At 35.1% G+C, this 23,731-nt stretch overlaps 1 protein-coding gene across 1 annotated transcript; it reads right to left on the reverse strand.

Moving 5' to 3' along the window:
- Nucleotides 1-12,986: 12,986 nt before the first annotated feature.
- LOC132037534 (uncharacterized) lies at nucleotides 12,987-14,361 on the reverse strand. The gene is made up of 2 exons (XM_059428059.1): nucleotides 13,958-14,361; nucleotides 12,987-13,883 (listed from the first exon to the last, which is right to left on the reverse strand). The coding sequence occupies exons 1-2, from the start codon at nucleotides 14,015-14,017 to the stop codon at nucleotides 13,125-13,127; spliced, it is 819 nt and encodes a 272-aa protein (XP_059284042.1). The 5' UTR covers nucleotides 14,018-14,361; the 3' UTR covers nucleotides 12,987-13,124.
- Between the last annotated feature and the right edge of the window lie 9,370 nt (nucleotides 14,362-23,731).

Genomic DNA, 23,731 nt, shown 5'->3' on the forward strand with positions numbered 1-23,731 from the left:
GAGAGACAGTATTGCATGAAAAGGGGGTGGCAAAATCGCCAGGGAAAGTAGTTTGGGGAGATCAGAAAGGAGGAGGGGGAGAGAAAAAAAAAGGGGAGAAGGGCCGGTTGAAGAGGATTGGGGAAGATGAAGGGAGGGAAAAAAAAAAAGTTTGGGGCCCGGATCGGGAAAAAAGGTTGGGTTTTTTTGGGGAAAATTGGGTTTGGAGAAGGGAAGGGGGGGTGACGGTTTGGGCCCTTAATTTGTGAAAAGTTGATCTTCCCCCCTATTTTAATTATTTTGGGTTTTAACTTAATATCTAGTACAATATATTTATGCAAAAGGCGAATAGAAATTAGATATGGAAAGTAAAGTTTAAAAAAGTAAAATTTAAGGGTACAAATCCTAAAGTGAAACGATGACGAACCATTTAAAATTTGTAATAAAGTAATGTTGATAGAAAATAGTGAAGATGAAAGTAATGATATTAATAGCAATAAAAAATAGTAGTGAAAATAAAATACTTAGCTTGTTAATAATTTAAAAGCCCGAAGGAATAAATTAGAATAAAGGAGGGACAAAATTGGGTGTCAACATTTGTTAGAGAATGAGCCTCAAAATTTTAAAGAAGCTGCCCGGTTAATTTTGGAAAGAGGGTCAAAGGAAATTGAATCCATTTTAAAACCACTGGGAGTTTTTTGATTTTACCGGGAAAAAACCTTTAGGTTCTAAATGGATATTAAAAAAGAAAAGAGATGGTAATATTGACAAATATAAGGCGGGATTTGGTCAAAGGATTAAACGGAAGGTTTGATTATTTTGAAAATACTTACCAAGAAAAATAAATCATTAGGGTGTTAATAGCTTTAGCCATTGTGGGTCTTGAAATCTATAAAAGGACGTTAAGAGCTTTCTTAAATGGGATTTAGAGAAGAAATCTAAAAGAAAAAACCGAAGAGTCAAAAAACCCCGGAAAGAAAAGAAAGTATTCGACTTTTTAAAATCTCTCGGACAAAAAAAAGCCCCCAAAAATGGCATGCAAAATTTGACCAAATGATGTTGGCCAATGGATTCAATTAATAAAATTGTGATAAAATGTGTTTACATTAAGAACACTCCGAATCATATAGTCATTGTTTGTTTGTATGTTGTTGATATGTTGATAATGAGTAAAGACATTGCTGACATAAATGCCACTAAGTGTATGCTAGCTAGCAAATTTGATATGAAAGACTTAGGAGTTGACGACTTAATTTTAGGAATTAATATTCACAAGACTCCTCAAGGTCTAGCTCTGTCTCAGTCTCATTACATTGAAAGTTTACTTGAGAAGTTCAAGTATTTAGATTTCAAAATCGCAAAAACTCCGATTGACGTAAACCTTGCTCTTGCAAAGAACAAAGGTGAAAGTGAGTGTCAATTGGACTATGCTAGGGTATTGGGAAGTTTAATGTACATCATGAACTGTACGCAACCAGATATAGCTTGTGCTATAAGTAAACTAAGTCGGTACATGAGTAATCCTAATCAAACGCATTGGATGGCAATGAAACGAGTTTTTGGATATTTAAAACATACCCAAAACTTTTCCTTGCATTACAATAAATATCCCACAGTTATTGAAAGATGCAGTGATGCATTGGATCACTGGATCAACAAAATCTAAATCCACAGGTGGATATGTATTCACGATTGGTAGAGGAGCAGTTTCATGGAAGTCGTCCAAACAAACGTGTATTGCTCGCTCTACAATGGAGTCTGATTTTATAGCTCTAGACAAAGCGTTGAAAGTTGGAATGGCTCACCGAATTTCTTAGAAGATATTCCTTTCTGGCCCAAACCTATGGCACCTATATGCATACATTGTGATAGCCAAGTAGCAATAGGAAGGGCAAGGAGCGTTATGTATAACGAAAAATCGCGTCACATACGACGGAGACACAATACTGTTCGACAACTACTATCTAGTGGAGTTATCACAATTGACTATATAAAGTCAAGAGATAACGTGTCGGATCCACTTACAAAAGGCCTAACTAAAATCATCGAGGTGAATGGGTTTAAGGCCTAGGACAAGTCATCATGGCGGTAACTCTACCTAGTAGACTGGAGATCCCAAGGGCTAGATTCAAAGAGATCAAACAAAGTTATGATTGACGGTTCAACATTGTCAAATAACACAACCCATTCTCATGATGAAGACAATGTTCAGAAACAAGGATAAATCATTAAGGCTTTTTAACTAGTTAATAAAGCTTAAGCTTTTTAATGGTTTCTAAGTTTGGCGGGTATGACCAGATAGTGTATCTACGAGATGACACGTTTAGAAATCACATATGTGAGTGTGAAGTGTAAGCTGCTTCAAGGAGTATGTTAGGTAAAGGCCCATGCTCTACACACTCATGAAACCAAACGGTGTTCATGGCTGAAACGAACACAACAGTGAGAACCAAAGACGGTTAAAGGGTTAATTATGTGACAAGTGGTTGTCTAGGTATACACCAAAGTTCGACGGTTCAAAGATATCAAATCCACTGATTGACCGAGTATATCTGACATATGTTCACTACGAAAGTTCAAAGGGAAATCTACTTATCCAGATGCAATTAATCCTTGCTAACGAATCACACAATTTTTTCATACATGCATGTTTTTCGTCATATAGCCGTTCCCCACTCATGTGGGGGATTGTTGAAGCTAGCTAATGAATGAAGCTAGCTAAACGCGTGTGAATGAGAAATGGAAGGAAAAACAAAATGGAGGGAAAATGAAGCAAAGTCCATTTTGGAAAGGAGCTTTGTCCCACATAGGTGGTGGAAAGGAAAGTAAATGTGCTTAAATAGAGAAGCACTTCTTCTAGCTCTTAAAGAGTTTAGAAGAGGGACTCCCCTCGCGCCGTTGTCGTTGCTCGGCTCGGCTTCGGATTTGGATGGATTTGGTCAAATGATCTGATTGATTGATAATCTTTTTAGACCAAATTTATTTTATTCATTTTTCCATTTCTGAAATTTTTCCTCGCTAAAATTAATTTAGAAATTCGCGGAATAATTCCTAACAGACATTTTTATTTTCGGAAAAGGCATGGCGTTACCGAACAGACACCACACTGTGGCTATAAATACATAGGCAATGCCTCATTTTTCTGCTTCTGAAAATACTCTCTGCATACTTTCTGCATTCTGCATATTTTTACAACACAAAAACTGAGTCAGTGTCATGTATGATTTGTTCCCATCTTTGAGTTCGCGTGAAGTCAAAGGCGTTTGAGGTACTGCTACTCTTTTGACAGGTTTATCCGTTTTATTCTAGGAGGAAGTAATCCTTAACCTTGGGTACTTGAGGGGGTTAAATTCCTTAAGGACAAACAGTGAATTTTGTGGACTCGGATATTTACTTTCTAAATTTTATTTCGTTTCCAATTTCTGATTTTTTGGTTTCTGATCTTGAACACAGGTTTGGACAACAGAAACATGCTTCATGCATCTTAATTGAAATTTTAATACGTCAAAAGAAAGAAAAATAAACAGAGAGAATACCAATATTGTGGATGGTTTATTCTTTTATTAATGAGTGGATTCCCTAATCAACACTGGCAATGTTTGTTATCTTTTGAATGATATGATGACAAGATATATATTTTCAGTACCAGTAGTAGGTGAAATGTACTACTAGAGTGGCTGCTGTATGTTCACTGAATGTGGCCATTATTTGTCATAAAATATCAATTTGTTGAAAAATGTCACGCACGATGATGACCAGACACACATCATATCATCAGAAACAATTAAGTAAAATATGATCTGTGCACTTGATGCAGAGGAAGCTTCCAAGAGTTTGAGTTTATTGGGAGGTACGAGATACAAAATTATTGCAATAAACAAACAGGTTATGTTTTATATACGACAATCTAAAGTATATGTACACAATCACGTCACTTAAAGAAATAATAAATAAATACTTAAAGTTTACGTAAAATATACTGACTGTAAATAACTTTTACACCATCGGGTACTTGTTGTAGCAGATAATATATCTTATTTTTAAGATTTCACAACCCACACATTTTAAGGAAACTTATCTATAGTGTTCTGTAGATATCTTTTAGGTAACCCGATAGTGTAAAAAGTTATTTTACACTCACGGTATATAACACTTAAGCTCAAGTATTTATATCAGGTATTGGATAGGTAACCTCAAAACAGAATGAATAATCCGTTGAAAGATGGTTTTAAAGCCCAAAATGAATATTTGAAATTCTTTATTAGAATGAAAAAGAAAAAAACTCTGTCCAAATACATAGATATAATTAAGGAAAAGAGTCAAATTTGCCTCTCTACTAAGCAAAAATGATTAATTTTACCCTCCGTTGTACTATCGGTTCAAAAATATTCCGTCATTACCTAAATGGTTCAAATATACCCCTCCTCATTAGGGCTGTCCAAGGCGGACACCCAATCCCATGTGGCGCTGATATGTTGATGAGGCGGACGCCACGTGGTGTTCATCTCAGCACCCGAACCATTTTCATTTCAAACTTATATACTACTTCCTCTGTCCCAATTTATGTGATATACTTTTCTTTTTAGTGTATCACAAAAAAAATGATACATTTCTATATTTAGAAATTATTTAACTTAAAACTTACTCTTTTACCTTTAATGAAATGATTTACAGCCACACAAATACCTATGACTTGTTTTAGACGACAAATTTCAAAAATCTTCCTTTCTTTCTTAAATTCCGTGTCTAGTCAAACTATATCACATCAATTGGGATGAAAGGAGTAATTGTTACTGGATTTAACTTATACACAGATCGACTTTGTAAAAACCTTTAAACAATCAGTAAATTGTAACTATAGTTATACCTGTTTATTCACTTTTTTTTAAGTGACGTGAAAATGTATGTAAAACTTATGTAACAGATTTATTAGTTAAACTCTTGTTCATATAATATGTATATATCTTTTTGACTTGAAGGAACAAAGAGATCATCTTGTCATCGACTAGCTAGCTACCAAAACTGAAAATATATAGAACAAAAAACTGAAGAGGCAGGGTAAGTTGTAATGTAGTAACTGCTCCAAAACAGTGAAATACGTGATTTAAGGAAAAAGAGGATGTCTTTGTAATGAAGTAAAGTAACAAGATGGATATGAGACATGTGAAGCTAGTTAGGAAACTATTTTGAGAAAGTTGTGATGGCATTCCACTTGTTTCTTGACTTATACTCCCTCCGTTTCAATTTATATGAAAGCATTTTATTGGGCACAATATTTAAGAAAAAGTGAAGACTTTTAAAACTTGTGATTCAAAATAAGTCTTGAATATTTGTGTGGCTGTAAAGCATTTCATAAAGTGAATTTATTTCCAAATTAGGAAAGATGTCATTCATTTTGGCACGGACTAAAAAAGAAATATGTTCACATAAATTGAAACAGATGGAGTATATTTTTGCCAAAACGTGCTCACTCTAATCTTTGTATTTTCCTATTCACTCAATAATCCGCGTGTTCCCATCTCTCTTAGTAGGCGTTTGGATATGCGATTTCATCTCATGAGATGAAATCAGCGTTTGGACATGCGATTTCATTTCGATTTAAATCTCATGAGATGAAATCCCAAATCATCCAAAAAGGCATGATTTGGGATTTGAAATCATGATTTCAAAAAATATAAATGTAAAATTTGACGCATACGTTTATATTTTGTAAAAAAAGACCCATAAGTTGGTAGATAATTTTACCAATCATGTTTACCAACCATTTGTATTAAATATGAATCTGCAAGTTGGTAAAATATATTTATCAATCATGTTTACCATGTGGGAGGATTATATTAAAGAGTAGTTACATTACTATTCATGTTAAATTTTCCTTTTTATTGAACTAAAGTTTGATCAATTGATGTTGTATTTTTTAGAAAGGCCTTCTAGTAGCGTATTAATTTTATTATGAACTATGATTTACTTATTTGGTAAGATTGTATAAGAATTGGAAAAAAATTTATGGTTTTCACAACTTGTGGGGTTTTTATGTTTATAAAAAAAAATTACAACTTAAGAAATCCAAATTGCATGTCCAAACATGCATGATTTCATCTCATGATTTCAAATCATATCCAAACGGCTCCTTATTTGGGGGAGTTTGCTAAAAGGCCACTCTCAACGCTTATTTTGACAAAAGGTCATAAGTCTCAAAGAATTGGCTAAAGGGCCACTATTTATGACATCATCAAATGAAGTCTCCCATGTTGTCACCCCTATACCCAAAGTTTCAAAAAATACAAAACAGCCCCCAACCACCAATATTTAATTACCCTAATTTAGCAGCCCAAATTTTTTTGTTCCCTCCAACAGCAAGGATGCTCCCCATTTCTGCACTTTTCCGATCCCGTTTCTGGCCAAATTTCCGGCTTTTCATCCGAAAATCAGTCCCAAACGACGGATTTCTTCCCCCCTTCAGTCATTTTAACTTAAATCTCTTAGAAATCATTGAAAAGAAGCTCGAATTATTTTCACCATTATTGTCAAAACTCAATTACCAGGTGCCAATTCCGTCCGCGTCTACTGGTAGTGACGTTCGTTTTTTGTTCTAATCCTCTTGTGGAGTCAATTCTCCATTAAAAGAGTCGTATCCCTGCTGATTTCTTTGTCTGAATCTGGTATTGTTCTAAGTCTAGGCATCGACCAATTATAGACCATAGCAATAGTCTATTATATCTTTAGTATGGAGTCTATTGGAGAATATGTTATCGTATGTGGTGATTACATGGGTGAATGGGTGGAGACCCCAAAATGTTGGATTTGGAATTCTGCGAGCAAGGTGACAGTGCTAATCGCCGTGCGTCGCAATGGTACGTGTAACGATTTGGTTGAGAGCGTAAAGGAAAGTGGGGAGTTAGATTGTGACCCCAGCGACTTGCGCATTAGTTATATGATTAATGCTCTGCCCACTAGGGGAAAAGCTCACCCTTCTTTCATAACGAATGATAGGCATGTGGTGTCGTATATGCTTGATGTTCTTCGTGATGGTTGTAGGCTTTGTTTTGAGAATAAATGTTGTTAAGAGGTCTCAAGCAGCGTCAACATCAGCAGCACTACCCCCACCCCGACCCCCACCGCAGCCACGGCAGCCAGTGGATGCAAATTCAATGCAAAATGAGAGCATGGGTGATCATTCAATGGATACGGATGATCATGATGTTGATAAGGATGATCATGATGTTGATGTCGAAGAGCGTGATGGGCAGGCAAACCAATTTGGAAGGAAGAGAATAAAGCGTATCCCTGGCATCGCAAAATCTTTTAAGCCCAAAGGACATGTAAAAGGGAGGAGAAACAAGTGCTCAATTTGCCAGGGAAACGACCACAAGAGAACAACGTGCCGAAATAGAGAGGGATAAACTTGATGTATTTTTCAATGTATTTCATTGTGCTTTTCTTGTACTTTGCAGTTTTTGGTTCTTCAATTAAATATGCTTTTCTTGTACTTTGCAGTTTTTGGTTCTTCAATTAAATATTTCAGTGAATGTATTTCATTGTGTTTTTCTTGAATGTCAGTTCAGTATTAATCAACTGTATAATTGTATTTAATAAACCACGACTGTGTTCTATATATCTACTAGGTATAGTAAATAATAAACTTAATATCTAGTCTATACTAGATAACGTATATGATATATAATCGCCTTTAAAGCCCATCGACTGCTGAACCACCAAACGCCACCAATTAAAATTCAAAAAGCCTACGGTTATGTCTACTCAAACCCAATATTAAACGCTATCTCCATGCGCATTGACACGCGTCGCTCACACATTAGCCATCGATTCACTAAACCGAGGTCATCAGTCTATAAATCGCCTAAGCCTATTTCAAATGCACCATCTCATCTCTCTCATCACAAAAAACTCCTAAAAACTTTCGATCAACAATGGCGAGAAGGATTAGGAACAGCAAGCAAACTCACCCTCAATTCGGAGCACCACATCCGAGTTGCTACTCTCGGGAACGATTTCCGAGAGGCTCTTTAGGGGCCCGGCGAGGATAGGAGCGGTTGGAAAGCGCCGCCGCGGTCGCGCGCATCCTGCATGTGCTTCTTGAGCTCGAGGGTGTTGACCCCGATGCTCTGATGACCCCCCCTCCCCCCCCCCCCCACACCATCCCCCTAGAATATTAGTTTTAAGTATATTTTTGTATAAGCTTTCAGTGATAAAAGTGGTAGATGGAAGTTTTTGGACTTTCATCGCTGAAAGCTTTGGGTGGTGTTTTGGGGTTTTATTTTGTTATGTAAAAATCCACCATATTAATGAAAATAGTTTATGTTATAATCTTTGTGTTCTTACTTTATTTTCTGCATACTGTTAATTTAATGTTGTTTGATGAGTCGATTAATAACCAAACAACTACCATATCTATAATAACCACAAGCTAAGTTGATTAATAACCAAACAAATACAATATCTATAATAACCACAAGCTATATCATCCTAGGGATTGTTTTGGAATGAAAAGCCTAATGAATGTAAAGCTCGTAAAAATAATTAAATAATTTTTTTTTTTAAAAGTCAAACCCCAAACTGCGTAAATCTAAGGGACGGTGGATAGGTCTATAATATACCCAAAGTGTATAATAGCCAACGAGTAAAGTATATTATAGATTCCGTAGTTTGTCTATACTCTACTGCAGTTGATATATAAACCAGGTCACTATTTGCCTAAAAAGGCTATAATTAAATTAAATAAACTAAATCAAAAGACTTGATGCTATTTTAACACTATATTAACACTTGATTATTATTATTATTAGAGTCCCCACCCATTATACACATGATCCAAAGATCTTTAGAACAAGTAATGGTCCTTAAATTAAATTAAATTAAATAAATAAAAAGACTTGATGCTATTTTAACACTTTATTACATCATATTAGAGTCCCTATCTATTATACACATGATCCAAAGAGCTTTAGAATAAGCAATGGTCCTTAATCATCAAATATTAGCCTAAAAGGCTATAATTAAATTAAATAAAATAAATAGAAAGACTTGATGCTATTTTAACACTATATTAACACTTTATTACATCATATTAGAGTCCCCATCCATTATACAAATGATCCAAAGATCTTTAGAACAAGTAATGGTCCTCCTTGGAACAAGGTTGTAATTTGAGAACATTAGCTTATTGTCAGACTTATTGGATAGTAGTGTTATGATTACCATTAGTTGTTCTAAAGCTCTTTGGATCATGTGTATAATGGATGGAGACTCTAATATGATGTAATAAAGTGTTAATTTAATTTTAAAATAGCATCAAGTCTTTTTATTTATTTTATTTAATTATAGCCTTTTTAGGCAAATATTTGATGATTAAGGACTATTACTTGTTCTAAAGATCTTTGGGTCATGTGTATAATGGATGGGGACTCTAATATGATGTAATATAGTGTTAAAATAGCATCAAGTCTTTTTATTTATATTATTTTATTTAATTATAGCCTTTTTTTATATTATTTTATTTAATTATAGCCTTTTTAGGAAAATATTTGATGTTACACCCCGAATTTTTCGTACGTTAAAGCCACATCATGAGTTAGTCGACGCAAGTTCAAAAGAAATTATCTTGAGGTTAAAAAGGATTGAGATTATTAATATAAATGGCTATAAGAGTCTATAAAAAAAATATTAGTAAGTGGCGGAAGGTTTGGAGGGTGAATGAATCAAAGAAGGATGAGTTTCGTCAAAAGTCGGCAAGTTGGGAATACGATAACTTGTACTTTTGGGTGAGATTAGGAGTGCTTCACATGCTAAGCAAGTAATGATATGAAGTATTTGAATCGTATAATGGTCTCTTGTTAAGTTTGGAAGTCAAACGAGTTGTAATACGAAAGTCGACAAAGGGCTTCGCGAGTTAAGCTTGTAAATTTCACTGAAATTTGGGTCAGATGTCGAAGAGCTTTTCTCTCAATATACTTGAAGTTACGAGGTGATCCACCTATCAAATCGAAGGTCTATGAGTCTAGTTTCCAGCACATTTTACCGTTCGTCGATACGATATCGGAGTAGAGAGATATTCGCATTTCCGTCCAAGGATGTAAACTGTCACGGGACAGAAAAGCCCAAGGTCGGTGGCTGCTAGCTCAACACATAAAAAAAGCCCGAAATCATTTTGAACTTCATTTCTCTCAAGACCAAACCCTAAGACACCTCCCAAACCCTCTCAAACATTACTCCATGATCCATGAACATATGAAGGAGCTAATCAATCCATCTTAACACAACAAAGACCGTGGCAATCACGAAACCTTCATTTCTCCATAAATTCGCTTTTCAAAAGAAAACGCCATCTTGAAGCAACTTCTATTTTGGATTGATTCTGGGAATCTAAGGTACGTTTTATCCTCTTAATCATCTCCTTATGATTCTTCAAGTATTTAATCTAAGAAATTTGGAGGAAATCCCATGTATATGAACCATATGAACTAGTATGGATGAAATTGATTGGTTGAGCTGATTTATGCGGTTTAAATGTATTTTCTTGGAGCTGTGAAGGTATGGATGGATTGATAAGGAATAATAGGATTAAGGGAGAAGAAAATGGTAGTCTTGACTGAAGAAATTAAACTACAAATGACCCTACAAACTTACGCCCGCAAGTTGTTCGACGAAATGCCTCAACGAGTATTTCCATAAGCTATGAACTTGGAATTGATCCCATATTGGTCATATGATGTAGGTGATCATTCGTAAGGCATTCGAGGACTAAGGAAACATATATAACTTCATCGACGAGGTATGTAGGGCTTTCTATTCTCTTTGTGGCATGACTAGATTTCAAATGACCTTTCATTGAAAAGTTGTTCCGTTAACTTGGATCGATCGAGTTCTATGATAATTGAGCAGACACATACTTCATCTATGACTTGTACCAAATTATGTTCCACATCTCCTTTTGCCTATCGACTAAAAGACTTTCCGTTCAACTTGTGTCGATTATATTCCAAAATGGTTAAGCTTACCCTTTTCTCGTGAATAGCTTGTATAGCTTGTATTGAAGTACCTTTCACATTTCGTATCCCTCTTGTTTATCGAATGAAGAATGATATTAGTTAAGGTACTCTTCACATCAAAGTTGAGTTGATTGTACTTCCTTTAATTGAGTTAATCCTTATTTTCTTGTCTATTGCTCAAAGGTGACGAACCTCTCGTTGGCAAACTCTTTCCGATAAAAGTTGTGTCGATCATATTTCATAAGAGTTTGGCTAACTTTGGCTTTGTGTATAATTCATAACAAGATGTTTCCCTATACTTTTACTTCTTTGGCCTATTGATTAAAGAATGATAAACGTAGCGACAATAACGACAGTCGGAGGATAACGACGATAGGTCATTCCGACTCTTTCCGTGATATTTCTTCTGAGGTCAGTCTTGCATTGCACTTATGTATATGTATTTATTTTCATTACCGAGCTGCGCTATAGTGGGCCTGGTAGGCACTTATATGTGCACCTAGACATGTTTCTTTCTTTACCAAGCCGTGTTGTAGGCGGCTGGGTAGGCACGTTGCTGTGCACATAGATGTATTTCTTTCTTTACCGAGCCATGTTGTAGGCGGCCGGGTAGGCACGTAGCTGTGCATTGCCACTGATCGGTTGGGCAGAGATGATGTTATGATGATGAGCTCACCCCACAGAGGGATTTATTATTATTATATGATATGATATATGCCTCCACAGTGAGGAATGATTTTACGGGCATGCATTTACATTTATGTCATGATTATGGTCGCCCTTAGTGGCCTCATTCAGAGTTTCAGGTTGTCTGTACATCTTTTCCCATGTTATCTGTATCTCTTATGCTTATGTTATGTTTATGCTTACCGCCTTACATACTCGGTACATCTTTCGTACTGACGCATTTTGTGCGCTGTGATCATGCCCACAGGTACGGTAGACGGATTGGTGTACCTTTCTCAGTAGGATACCAGAGTTCAGCAGGGATGTTCGCACTCCATTCTCCGGAGTTGTTGGTCAGTGTCGTCAAATAGGATGCATGCATATATATATATATATATATATATATATATATATATATTATGAGTATGGCTATGGGTACGTCGGGGCCACTGTCCCGACCAGTTGATGCATATTAGTGCTCTTAGAGGCTTACAGACTATCAGTCAGTGTACAGGTGTTGTGTTTGGCCTTGCCGGCCTTCTGACTAGTTGTCTTTCTTAGTTATGGCCTTGTCGGCCCTAGTTATGCATATATGTGTTGTTGGGCCTTTTCTGCTTGCAGGTTGTCATGATATACTTCTTACTATTGTTATTCAGCGGCCTTGTCGGCCTATGATTCACATTACAGAGTTTAGATATCATAGTTGGTTCACTCGGCCCTTCGGGTGCTGGGTGCCGGCCATAACCCCCCCCCCCCCCTCCCAAGGTTGGGGTGTGACATTTGATGATTAAGGACCATTACTTGTTCTAAAGATCTTTGGATCATGTGTATAATGGATGGGGACTCTAATATGATGTAATAAAGTGTTAATATAGTGTTAAAATAGCATCAAATCTTTTTATTTATTTTATTTTATTTTATTATAGCTTTTTTAGGCAAATATTTGATGATTAAGGACCATTACTTGTTCTAAAGATCTTTGGATCATGTGTATAATGGATGGGGACTCTAATAATAATAATCAAGTCTATAATAAACATTCAATACATACTCACAGTCGATAATCATAAACATTAACTCAAGTCTATAATAAACAAAAGCACATTCAAATCCACATAGCAACAACACAGTTAAATACAAATGTTGCAATGCTCCAACCTTGTCATAAATTACCACTTACAAAAATTTGCCCATCCAAATTCACAAGGCAACAACACAGTTATCATAAATTAAAAATTTGCCCATCCAAATTCACAAGGCAACAACACAGTTATCATAAATTGCTTGTTAAATTAAAAAATAGTTAAAACTAAGCAATAAAATTGTTTGTTATCATCCACCACACACAAATTAATTGTTTGTTACAACCCAAATATCAAATTACTCCTTAATGGAGCCATTAATTTCCTCGACAACAGTCGACACAACTTTGTCAGCGTCAAACTCAACATTAGCTTCATCATTAGAGACTTATTTTTCATTCTCAGCTTCATCATTGGGGACTTCTTTTTGTACCTCAACTTCATCAGCGGGGACTTCTTTTTCCTTCTCTCCTTCAGCAACAGGGATCTCGACTTCAGCAGCAGAGACTTCTTTTTCATTCGCAACTTCAGTAGCAGACTCCTTCTCAACTTCAGTAGCAGACACAGCGAGGAGATCTTGATCAGTTGGCACAGAGAGATCTTGAGCACTTGGCACATGAACATCTTGAGCATTTGGCACATCGATATGTCGAGCAATTGGCTGATCAACATCAACCTCAACCTCACCAGCAGCTTCATTGAGAGTCTCCTTCTTCTTCTTCGCCTTCTCGCTCTTTCTAATTCTTTCCCCCTCAATATAAGTGACAAGAACCTTCAAAGACTCCTCAATCTTCTCCACACGCTGCTTCAGTTGCTCATGCTCTACCTGCCCACTTGGTGCAGCACGGCCCATAGATGTCCCAACACCAACATTATCTTTTGCGGCTGAATTACCACCAAGATCTTCCGAATGATTATCTTCGGCCTCTTGAGTATAGTCCTCATCAAAATTCTCCATGGACTCCTTCCCCTTCCTACTAGAAGCCTTCGAGGAATTTTTTGGTGTAATCAAAACAGTCACGCCTTCAAGTTCACGCTCCAACTCATCAATGATTGGGTCATTATTTTCATCATCATATGGCAGCAGATTTTTCATGTAATCCTGCTCCAACTCACGCACTGTAGGGATGAGGTAAGGGTGCACCATCTACAAATAAAGAAAACATTAACATTAAGCTTATCTTTTTGCTAAAAAATTAATAATAGACTCCAAATTTATACTTCGATAACTCCAGCTCTCTTAAATGGATCTCCTTTAGCAAATCGCTCCATTTTCTTCATGTGCCACCTAAGAATCCTAAGAATAGGGAAAGGAACCTCCTCTGATTTCCCAGCATTCCCTCCAAGTGCGGGAAAAGCTTCATAGGCCCAGACCTGTAATCGCAGAAATAAAAACTGAGTGAAAAATAAACAAGACACAGTCTATACTCTACTGCACCAGTGGTCTATAATATTTACCATGAATGCCCAGGAGAAGCCATAGAGAGCATATGATGCAACCCTTTTCTCCGCGTGCACTTGGTGGTGCTTGGGAATGTCTATCTTGTTCTTCAAGTAGTCCAGAGTGAGTTTAATTGATTCCTTTTCCCCAAGGATAGCTACTGAAGAACTCCAAATCGTCTGCCATTTTTATCGTGTCATGATCCACACCCCTCGACACATCTTTGGCAAGCAATATTGTGTGCAGAAACCACACTAGACAAAATTTGAGCTTTTTCTCTTTGGTCGGCCCTAGGCCTCGATCACCGCCAACTTTTTCTGCAGAAATCTTTCTATCGCGACAAACTTTTGTGCAGAATGCTGCCCCTTTCTTAAGTGCCCTTTCCTCTCTAGTTCGGCTGGGATATGATCCACAGTTTAGACCAGTGATCAAAGCAAACTCATTCAAGCCAAAACACACGGGCTTGTCATTCACCAAGAACCACATCTCGCGCTTCTTCTTATGAACCACATGACGAAGAACCGTATAGTGCACCAACATTCCATTGAATCTATTGAAGTGTTCTGATATTTTTCTTAAGTGACCAAAACAGGAATGCCTGAACATTTTCCTAAGTTTATGATCTTTTATCAATGTTTTAAAATTAGCAAGCAATGTCAGCCTACTCCTAACCGAAACTTTTGCTGGAAACGATTCGTAATCATCCAACCAATTGATCAGACCATACTTTTCGATGTCAATTATCCTTGCACAATATGGCAACGACAAGGGATCAGCATTTTCATCACCACCAGACTCCTCAGAAACATGGGGATCATCTCTTTCACCTTCCTCGACACTATACATATCAAGGTTTTGGAGAGCGAGAAGCGGAAAAAAGCGATGAGGCCTCGCTTCACCGAAGCGAGAAGCGTGAAGCGAAGCGCGCACTTTTTTCATGTGAAGCACAATTTAATACAAAAATAAAAAATATTAAATAAGCATATATAAAGAGCCAAGAACTCAATAAAAATAACATATTGGCTTGATGCCATTGAATTAAAAAAAAAAAGAATTTAATACAATCACAACAAAAAAATAAATCGAATTGAAACAATTAACAATCGACGGATGAAAAAAAACAGAAAACGAGAGAAAAACATTACAAAATAGAGAAAAATTGAAGAACGAGAGACAAAAAACGGGCGAACGATTGAAAGAAATTACGAAACGAGAGAAAAAAAATTTGCAACCCGGTCGAAGAAGCTGAAAAAAAAATAGAAAAGAAGAAGAGAAAAAAAACCCGGTGAAAAGCGAAAAAAAAAAAAAAAAAAAAAAAAAAAAAGGAAGAAGAAGAAGAAGAGAAAAACTGGCAGCTCAGTCGAGTAGCAGCAGGTAAAACAGAGAGAAAAGAAGAGGAAGAGAATAGAAGGAAGAGAAGAGAAAACTTACCTTGAAACTTGAAAGAGGCAGTAAGAGATGAGGAGAAGCAGTCGCAGCAGTAAAAAGAAGTCCCAAGTCGTAAGAGTCCAAATAGAAGAGGAAGAGTGTTCTAACAAAAAAAAAAAAAATCAAAAAACCCTAGGTGCACCTCGCTTAAGCGAGCTTTTATTGCTTTTGGCGCTTCGGTCGCTTCTCGCTTCTCGGCCTAAAGCATGCGCTTTTTAACCCATGCCTCGCTTTAGGGCAGGGAAGCGCAAAGGATGCGCCTCGCCTTGCTTCTCGCTTAAAGCGCAGAAGCGAGCGCTTTTCACAACATTGATACATATCATTATTCTCCTCCAAGTACGCTTTATTTTCAGGTTCTACGGTTTTTCTTCTTTTACCTTCTCGGCTAACTTCTCTACCTTTTCTTTTTCTATAGTCAGATGTGGCCCTAGAACGGGTTTGAATTATGTGCCCTCCTCTTCCTCTAGTTCTAACCATTTTTTATAATCTATATACAAACAACACAGTGTCGTTGATCAGCCACGACAAAAAAACAAGAATAATCGACCGAAAGTCTATTAATAGACCATACTTTACAAAAAGCAAAAACAGAAAAACAAAGATCAAAACAAGCAAAATAAGTAGAAATAACACATATTTCTAGCAAAAAACAGGCGAAACTTCCAAAATTTTGAAAAAAAAAATCTCAACTTTATGAACACTAGGGTTCTATCGAGTTCGTAAAATAATAACAACTTTCATGGCAAAATGGAGCTCTAAATGCTCTGGAGGAGTTGCTAAATTAAAGAAAATACCTGGAATGGACGGCAGGAACGTTACCAAGACCGAGGGAGAGGGAGAATTTTTTTGGAAACTTTAATTTTTTTAGAGCGGGAGTTGGGAAGAAGTGAGAAGAGAGAAGGGGCTTTTGTATATTTTAATAATAAGTGAAAGGGGACTTAAGTGTATAAGTTGAAAACTCCAAAGTTTTTAAAATTGTAAAGTGACCTCAGGACCCCTAACCTTAACCCTAAAATGAAAAAATAAAGGGAAAAGAAAATGAGTGGTCCTATTGCAAATTAAACTAAGGGAGTGACTTCAAAGCCAAATACTCTCCTCTTATTTGCCTTTTCAGTTTTCAGATAAAAAGAAAAAAAAATGGAATTTAGCCTTTCCACCACAACTTATTGGACTCCATGGTCACAAATACACAATGCTTATATATATATCTGCTTCTTCTTTCTCCGCGACTTAAATTGTTGCCAGCATATGCATCTTGTTTCCCATGAGACATCGTCGAGGTGGTCAAGAATGTATTAAGTTACTAGGAGTATTAAATCTTAATGTCACGAGTTCAAACCCTAACACTTCACTTTTTTGGTAGTAATAATTATCGAGGCTTGAACGCTACAGGACCACGAGTGGAGAAATAGACCACTGACCATTCACCGTCACGTACCACTATGTCAAACCAGCAGGGAATAAACGCTAACAAAAACATTAATTATGTCTCAATCTCAACATGAGGTGTCTATATGAACTAGCTCCATTTAAGTCCCAACTTAAATCCAATAATTATAAAAATTAATTTCTCTATTCTATATTCTCTACCGGTACATAAATCTCTGACAAGATGTAAAATGATTACTAGCAAACATTAGTTTGATCTAAAGTAGGACTAAAACTTACAACTGACTAGTATTGCATAAATCTTTTTCTTTCATGGTGTTCGATCGACTTTTTGCTAGGACTGCAGATATAAATTTCAAGAGATTATATGTCTTTTCAAAATGACTTCTTTTCATGCAATTTTGGGTTTATCTTATCCCGTCCTCCACTTGCTATGGTTTAACACCTTCAGGGAAAACAGATACTCCATGTAAATAAAGGTTGATGATATATATGCTCCAACCACTTGGAAGTAAGAAGGAAACCGAAACTTTCCTTTTATTATCAGCTGAAAGAAACATATACCTCTATGCTCTCATAACTTTACAAAGGCATGTGAAATCTATGCCTACTTATAACATGTGCTTATTCAACAATAGGCAGGAGGGCTGGCTTAGGTCCCAATTGCAACAAACTCTTTAAGAAGTAGGTCCTTTTCTGACCCTACAAAACCGACCATCACTTTGTTTTTTCTTTACTTAGGTGATTAGGTCTAGGAAAGGCACTTGTCTCACTTCGGTTTGATTTTTTTTCTTGAAGAACACAAATAAATAACATGCTAGTACTCAAAAATAGAGAAGAAATTAAACCAAATATTAAGGCAATTATACAGCACAGGCTTTGATTTTTCTATCTTAGCTTATGAGCTCGAACGATTATCGTGCCTTTTCTCTTATAAGCAACTGTTATTTTCTTTTAAGATGTTCTCTAAGGAAAAGACAATAAAGAGAAATGAAAGGATATATCACCGCTTTACCTAATTAAGGTGAAACCTGCTTTCCTGAAAAATTGTTGTAATGGTAGGTAATTGTTTGTTGGTTTGGAGGTAAGGAATGACATAATTATATTATTTAATTAAAGCTAAGAAAGCTGAAAACATATGCATACAAGTATATTCCTTTAAAAGCAAAGGAATCTTGGCTAGTGCTTTAAATCTAAATCACTGCTCTCTCTTTCCTCACTGGAACTATTTGGTTCATGCTGCCAACTTGTTATCTATGGTGCATTTATCAAGTCATGTCTAAAATGATTTACATATGGTTACAATGTATGCGTTTTTTGTGTAGCAGATTTTGAATTTTAAGTCAGTAGATACTGAATATGGACATAATTCACTTCGTTCCTCTTGGGCTATTTTCTCGATTCATCCTTCTCTAGCCTCTAGCTTTCCATTTCCTCGACTCCGTTTTTCCATAGTGCAACTTAGACTCCCTCCATTTCAATTTATGTAGACCCATTTGACTGGGCATGGAATTTAAGAAATAAAATAAGATTTTTAAATTTATGGTGATAAATGAGTCACATATATTTTGTGTGGCTATTAAAGGTAAATTGTTTCCAAATATAGAAAAGAGTCATTCTTTTTTGCACGAATTAATAAGGAAATAGGTTAACATAAATTGAAACTGAGGGAATAAGTAATAGGGATTAAAAAAGTGACGAGTTAGGTATGGAAATGATCAGGTCGGGCAAAAGGAAGAAATTTTTCCTTAAACATAATTTTTATGTATGAATCCTGCCTTTTTAACTGCTTTTATTACAGGTGCACCATCTTTGATAACAACAAGAAGAATTGGTGGAAAAGGGATATTGATGAACAAAGTACAAATTGGAGAGTGGAGGCATAGTCGATAAACATGAACTTGTATTATAAAAAGAAACACCCGCTTTCTAAAATTTCAAAAAAAAAAAAAAAAAGAGAAGAAAATGCATTTATTATCTTTTTCTGGTATTAAGTTAAACTATATGGTGCATTTATCAAGTCATGTCTAAAATGATGCATTTTTCACATATGGTTACAGTATATGCGTTTTTTGTATAGTAGATTTAAAATTTTAGGTCTTTAGATACTGAGAACAGACATAATTCACGCCGTTCCTCTTGGTCTATTTCTCGATCCATCCTTCTCTAGTTCTCCATTTCCTCGACTCCCTTTATCCATAGTGCAAATTATAAGTAATATGGATAAAAAATGACGAGTTAGGTATGAAAATGAGGTGGGATAAAAGGAATGCGAATTTTTCATCAAACATAAATTATGAATCATGCTCTTTTAACAGCTTTTATTACAGGTGCACCATCTTTGACAACAACAGGAAGAATTGGTGGAAAAGGGATATTTGATGAACAAAGTACAAAACAGAGACGGCATAGTCGATAAACAATACTACGTAACTTGTATTGTAAAAAGAAATCTACTTAAGGGAAAACTCGAAAAGATAAAGGGACACCCACTTTCTAAAATTTCAAAAAAAACGAAAATGAGAAGAAAACGCATTTATTATCTTTTCTGATATTAAGTTAAACTAAAGGGGTGAAAATCATTAAAACCCTGCGTTGAAAAATCAAACTCCTCTGATATATTTTGAGAAATATACATTCTCCGCTTATCCTATCCAATATATTTTGCCCTTGACCTTTTCTATCCCCCATTTATATATAACACTTTTTTATATTGTGTATGATATTTTTATTTTTACCTAGGATTAAATAATGTTACATTTTATCATAGATTTTAATTTGCGCCTCACAACGACCTTTAATAGCCGTCAACAAGCTTCTGGCCACAATATATCACGTTTTTTTCTTTCCAAAAGATGATGTATAGATATTATATCACAAAATTCATTGCAAATTAAATATCGTAGCGTCTCATATAAGAAGTTCCTAATTTGTTATCTGTATCTAAAGCATCGGAACCAAACAAAGGATGCCCAATATCACTACTCTCAGTATGAAAAAATGGACATTTGCATGGATAGAATGCATAGTCCGTGAAGAGATGAAAGGTCCCCTACAAATAATAAAAGGAGATCATCTGCAAAGAAAATCCAGCCATAATTGACATGTAACATCTCAAGTCATAATTAAACTCCTGTAACGTGTCTTCTTTTTCCACTCTAATTAAAATGACCTTTTACCAAAATTTCTAGATGGTGCCACTTTCCATATTTCTTTTATTACTCCCTCAGTCTCAAATTATTTGTCATTTTTTTATTTTACACGCCCCTTAAGAACTATTAATCATGAGGGATATTTGACTAACTTTACCCTTATTTATGTATAAATTATAATCTCTCTTCATTAAATGTTTACTTTATTTATGTTTTATTTTCATTAATGACAAAATTCTACTAAGGGTAAAATGGAAAAAAATAATTAATTGTGGCTTGAACTTTTAAAACGACAAATAATTTGAGACAGTTATTTTTAATAACCACGATAAATAATTTGAGATGGAGGGAGTATTCTTTTAAAGCCTTGAACTCTGAAGAGTAGACAGTTATTGGTTCCAAGACATAGATAGGGGACAAATGCCCAAAAAAATTTGACTTGAGATCAGATCCTAGAAAATTAGTATTACTCTCTCGTAAATGATTCATAATTTTAGGAATTCATAACTTTCAACGCAGCAAAGAATCAGTACTATTAAGGAAGTGAACTTTGATCCATCATCCATGGTTATTCTTGAGAAGAAAATAAGATGGACCTTTTAATACTTCATCAAAAATTAAGAAAATTCATATTCTCTTCCTTCACCTCGTCACACACAAGTAACCTTATGGATGAAATATAATGCTATTATATCTTGGGAGATATGAGGATCAATTCCTGTACGGACTTCCTTTCATTTCCCACCTGCTCCTTAGGCTTTTTTTCAAAGTAATGAAACCGATGTATGGTAAAGCTGAAAGAAAAAGAGGAAATGTAAGAGGAAAAAGAAGAAGATACGTATAGAAAGTCAGAAGGATTGCTCTCTATCAACATACTGAACTTTAATTTCAACTTTTTTGTCGATGGTGGAACAGATGAAACGTATATAGGAGCTATAATGATCATTTTTGCTATGCTTCGGTAAAAATGCAAGTCATTAAAATAAAATCATTCCTCTCCCTATCTCCTTCCATTCACTTACTTTTTGGAAATTATTACGGAATAAGATGCAGAATTATTTATCCGGCGTTTGGTAAAGGGTATTAATTAATTCTGAAATTATTTTATATCACCATTTATACTAAATAGTAGAATTACTATCTCATATCGAAGGTGGATAAAATAATCTCACCATGTCTCGGGTTCGAGCTCTAGGTAGAGAAAGATTGTTAATAGGGAGTACTTTCCCGAATAAGATCTTACGCGGCGCGAATCTGAATATAGTCGGACTTCAAAGTAGATACTAGACACCGAGTGTACAACAAAAAAACATTATTCACGTATATGATCAAGAGGTCAGGAATGGGAGGTTAGCCCCTTGTTTTTTCCTCTGACATCTTTTCTATAAAAATTTCTTCACGGATTCGTCTTCTACTGCTATCCTTCTTTGGTAGCATTTGACTGAACGTGTGGTAATTTCCAGTAAAATTACTAAAATATCTGTAACGGCAAAACCAAAGAGACTTAGTGGGGCAGAGGCGGATTTAGAGGGTGCCGAAGGTGTTTAGCCCAAAACATCCTCGGTAAAAAATTACAGTGTATATATAGGGTAGATTTTCTGTGTTTATGTAAATATATTAACTTTTGAATACCCTAAATAAATGCAAAAGATTAGCTCAAGTGGTTTCAGGTGTTCAAAATTATCTCTAATAGATAAAATCCAGCAAATTGCGCAGTTTCACCTCTGCCATAATTTCATAACACGGAATATTTTTGGCATTTTGCATCTGCTCACTCACAGCTGGAGAATTGTCCACTCGAAATTTCGTCCCCACCTTGTCCACATTAGTGTATTTTTTTGGGCAAAGGGTCAAATATATCCCTCTATTTTACTTTATTGATTAAATATATTCTTCGTTAGCCAAAATATCTAAATATATCCCTCTGCTAGCCAAAGTTGTTAAATATACCCCTACATGGATAAAAATGGCCAAATCAGATGAAATTAACCATTTAACTTAAAAAAATAATGGCCCATAATTTTAACCCGACCCGACCCACAAATTTTACTACTTTTGAGCCCTCAAAAATCCACTAAAGGAATTCAAACATATATTAATGTAAATCATACATTCTTGAAGTAGACGAAAAAGAAAAACAAGAAGGAGATTCTTGAAATAAATAGTACCTTCATCCCATTTATGTACAATCTTTCGAGCAAGTTCTGATTCTTCAAGTGAAGTTGCAGTAGCACTGAAAACAATAAAAACATATATACTTTTTAACAACTTAACACATGGGAAATTTGATTAATCAAGAAGAAAAAAGATGGGTAATTTTAATTTTCTTTGCACAAAAAGAAGGGTAATTTAAAGATGGGATTTTGGGTACGTGCGAGAGTTGAGGTTTTGGAGAATGGATTTACGGTGAAGGTAAGCTTGATCCGCATCGAATGGTTCCCTAAGAGCATTGTTCAGGGTAATTTTGATTGAATTCTTGATTGAGGCAACATTCTTGAATTTGTGAGTTGGGTCGGGTTTAAATTATGGGGCATGATTTTTTTTTAAGTTAAATGGTTAATTTCTTCTGATTTGGGCATTTCCATCCATGTAGGGCTATATTTAACAACTTTGGCTAACAGAAGAGGGGTATATTTAGATATTTAATTTTAACGGAGGATATATTTAACCAATAAAGTAAAGTAGAGGGGTATATTTGACCCTTTGCCCTATTTTTTTTTCTTGTGTGTGTGAGATCCACATTAGTTTATCTTAATTAAATATTTTCTATTCACTTTGATCTTTCTCCCAATTTATGAGACACAACTTTTTTAGTATGTCCCAAAAAGAATTATATATTTCTATATTTAGAAATAATTTAACTTAAAATTTACCTTTTTACCTTTAATGAAATGATTTATAACCACACAAATATCTATGACTTATTTAGACCACAAGTTTCAAAAGTGTTTCTTTCTTTTTTAAACTCTGTGCCAAGTCTAACAATATTACATAAGTTGGGACGAAGAAAATATTTATTATACTAAAAATAAATTTTTATTTTTACTTATTCATTTTAGCATATCAAGAGAAATAATCTGTTTTTTTTATTTTTTATTTATCCTTAATATTAACTATTGATTCCCCAAATTATTTTTTAAGATTCTTTGAAATGCTAATAATTATGAATATTCCAATAAAATATACATTTCATTTATTATTTTGTGCGAAGAATAGAAACTCCATTATATACAAATAAAAATGAACTAATAGAGTAATATAGAAATGGTCACTTATTAATCATATTAAATTTTAAATTTTAAATAAAAGACACATGCCGTATACCCATTTCTTTAGTGCATGCATTGCATGCAAATAAGAATGCAACAACACATCTCATTATATTAGTGTCATTTGGCCAGTGCTAAGTCCGGGCCCAATCAACGTTAATAAATTCAATTTGTAGATATTTTTAAAAAAGATTCTGTTGTTGCTTCTTTGTTTTGTAACATCAATTTGACACTTTCGAACGACTTCTAAAATATAAAAATACAAAACTTATCTGAAAGTTAAAGGAAAATATTTTTCTTAGTTTATATATTGGAT

Source organism: Lycium ferocissimum, chromosome 11 (genome assembly GCF_029784015.1).
Source record: "Lycium ferocissimum isolate CSIRO_LF1 chromosome 11, AGI_CSIRO_Lferr_CH_V1, whole genome shotgun sequence".
Lineage (NCBI taxonomy): Eukaryota > Viridiplantae > Streptophyta > Magnoliopsida > Solanales > Solanaceae > Lycium > Lycium ferocissimum.

Bases quoted from the DNA above. Each gene is read 5' to 3' on its own strand.
- LOC132037534 (XM_059428059.1), bottom strand. From the start codon at position 14,017: ATGAAGAAAATGGAGCGATTTGCTAAAGGAGATCCATTTAAGAGAGCT. The intron at 13,884-13,957 runs GTATAAATTTGG...CTTTATTTGTAG, and splicing joins AGAGAGCTGGAGTTATCGAA to ATGGTGCACCCTTACCTCAT.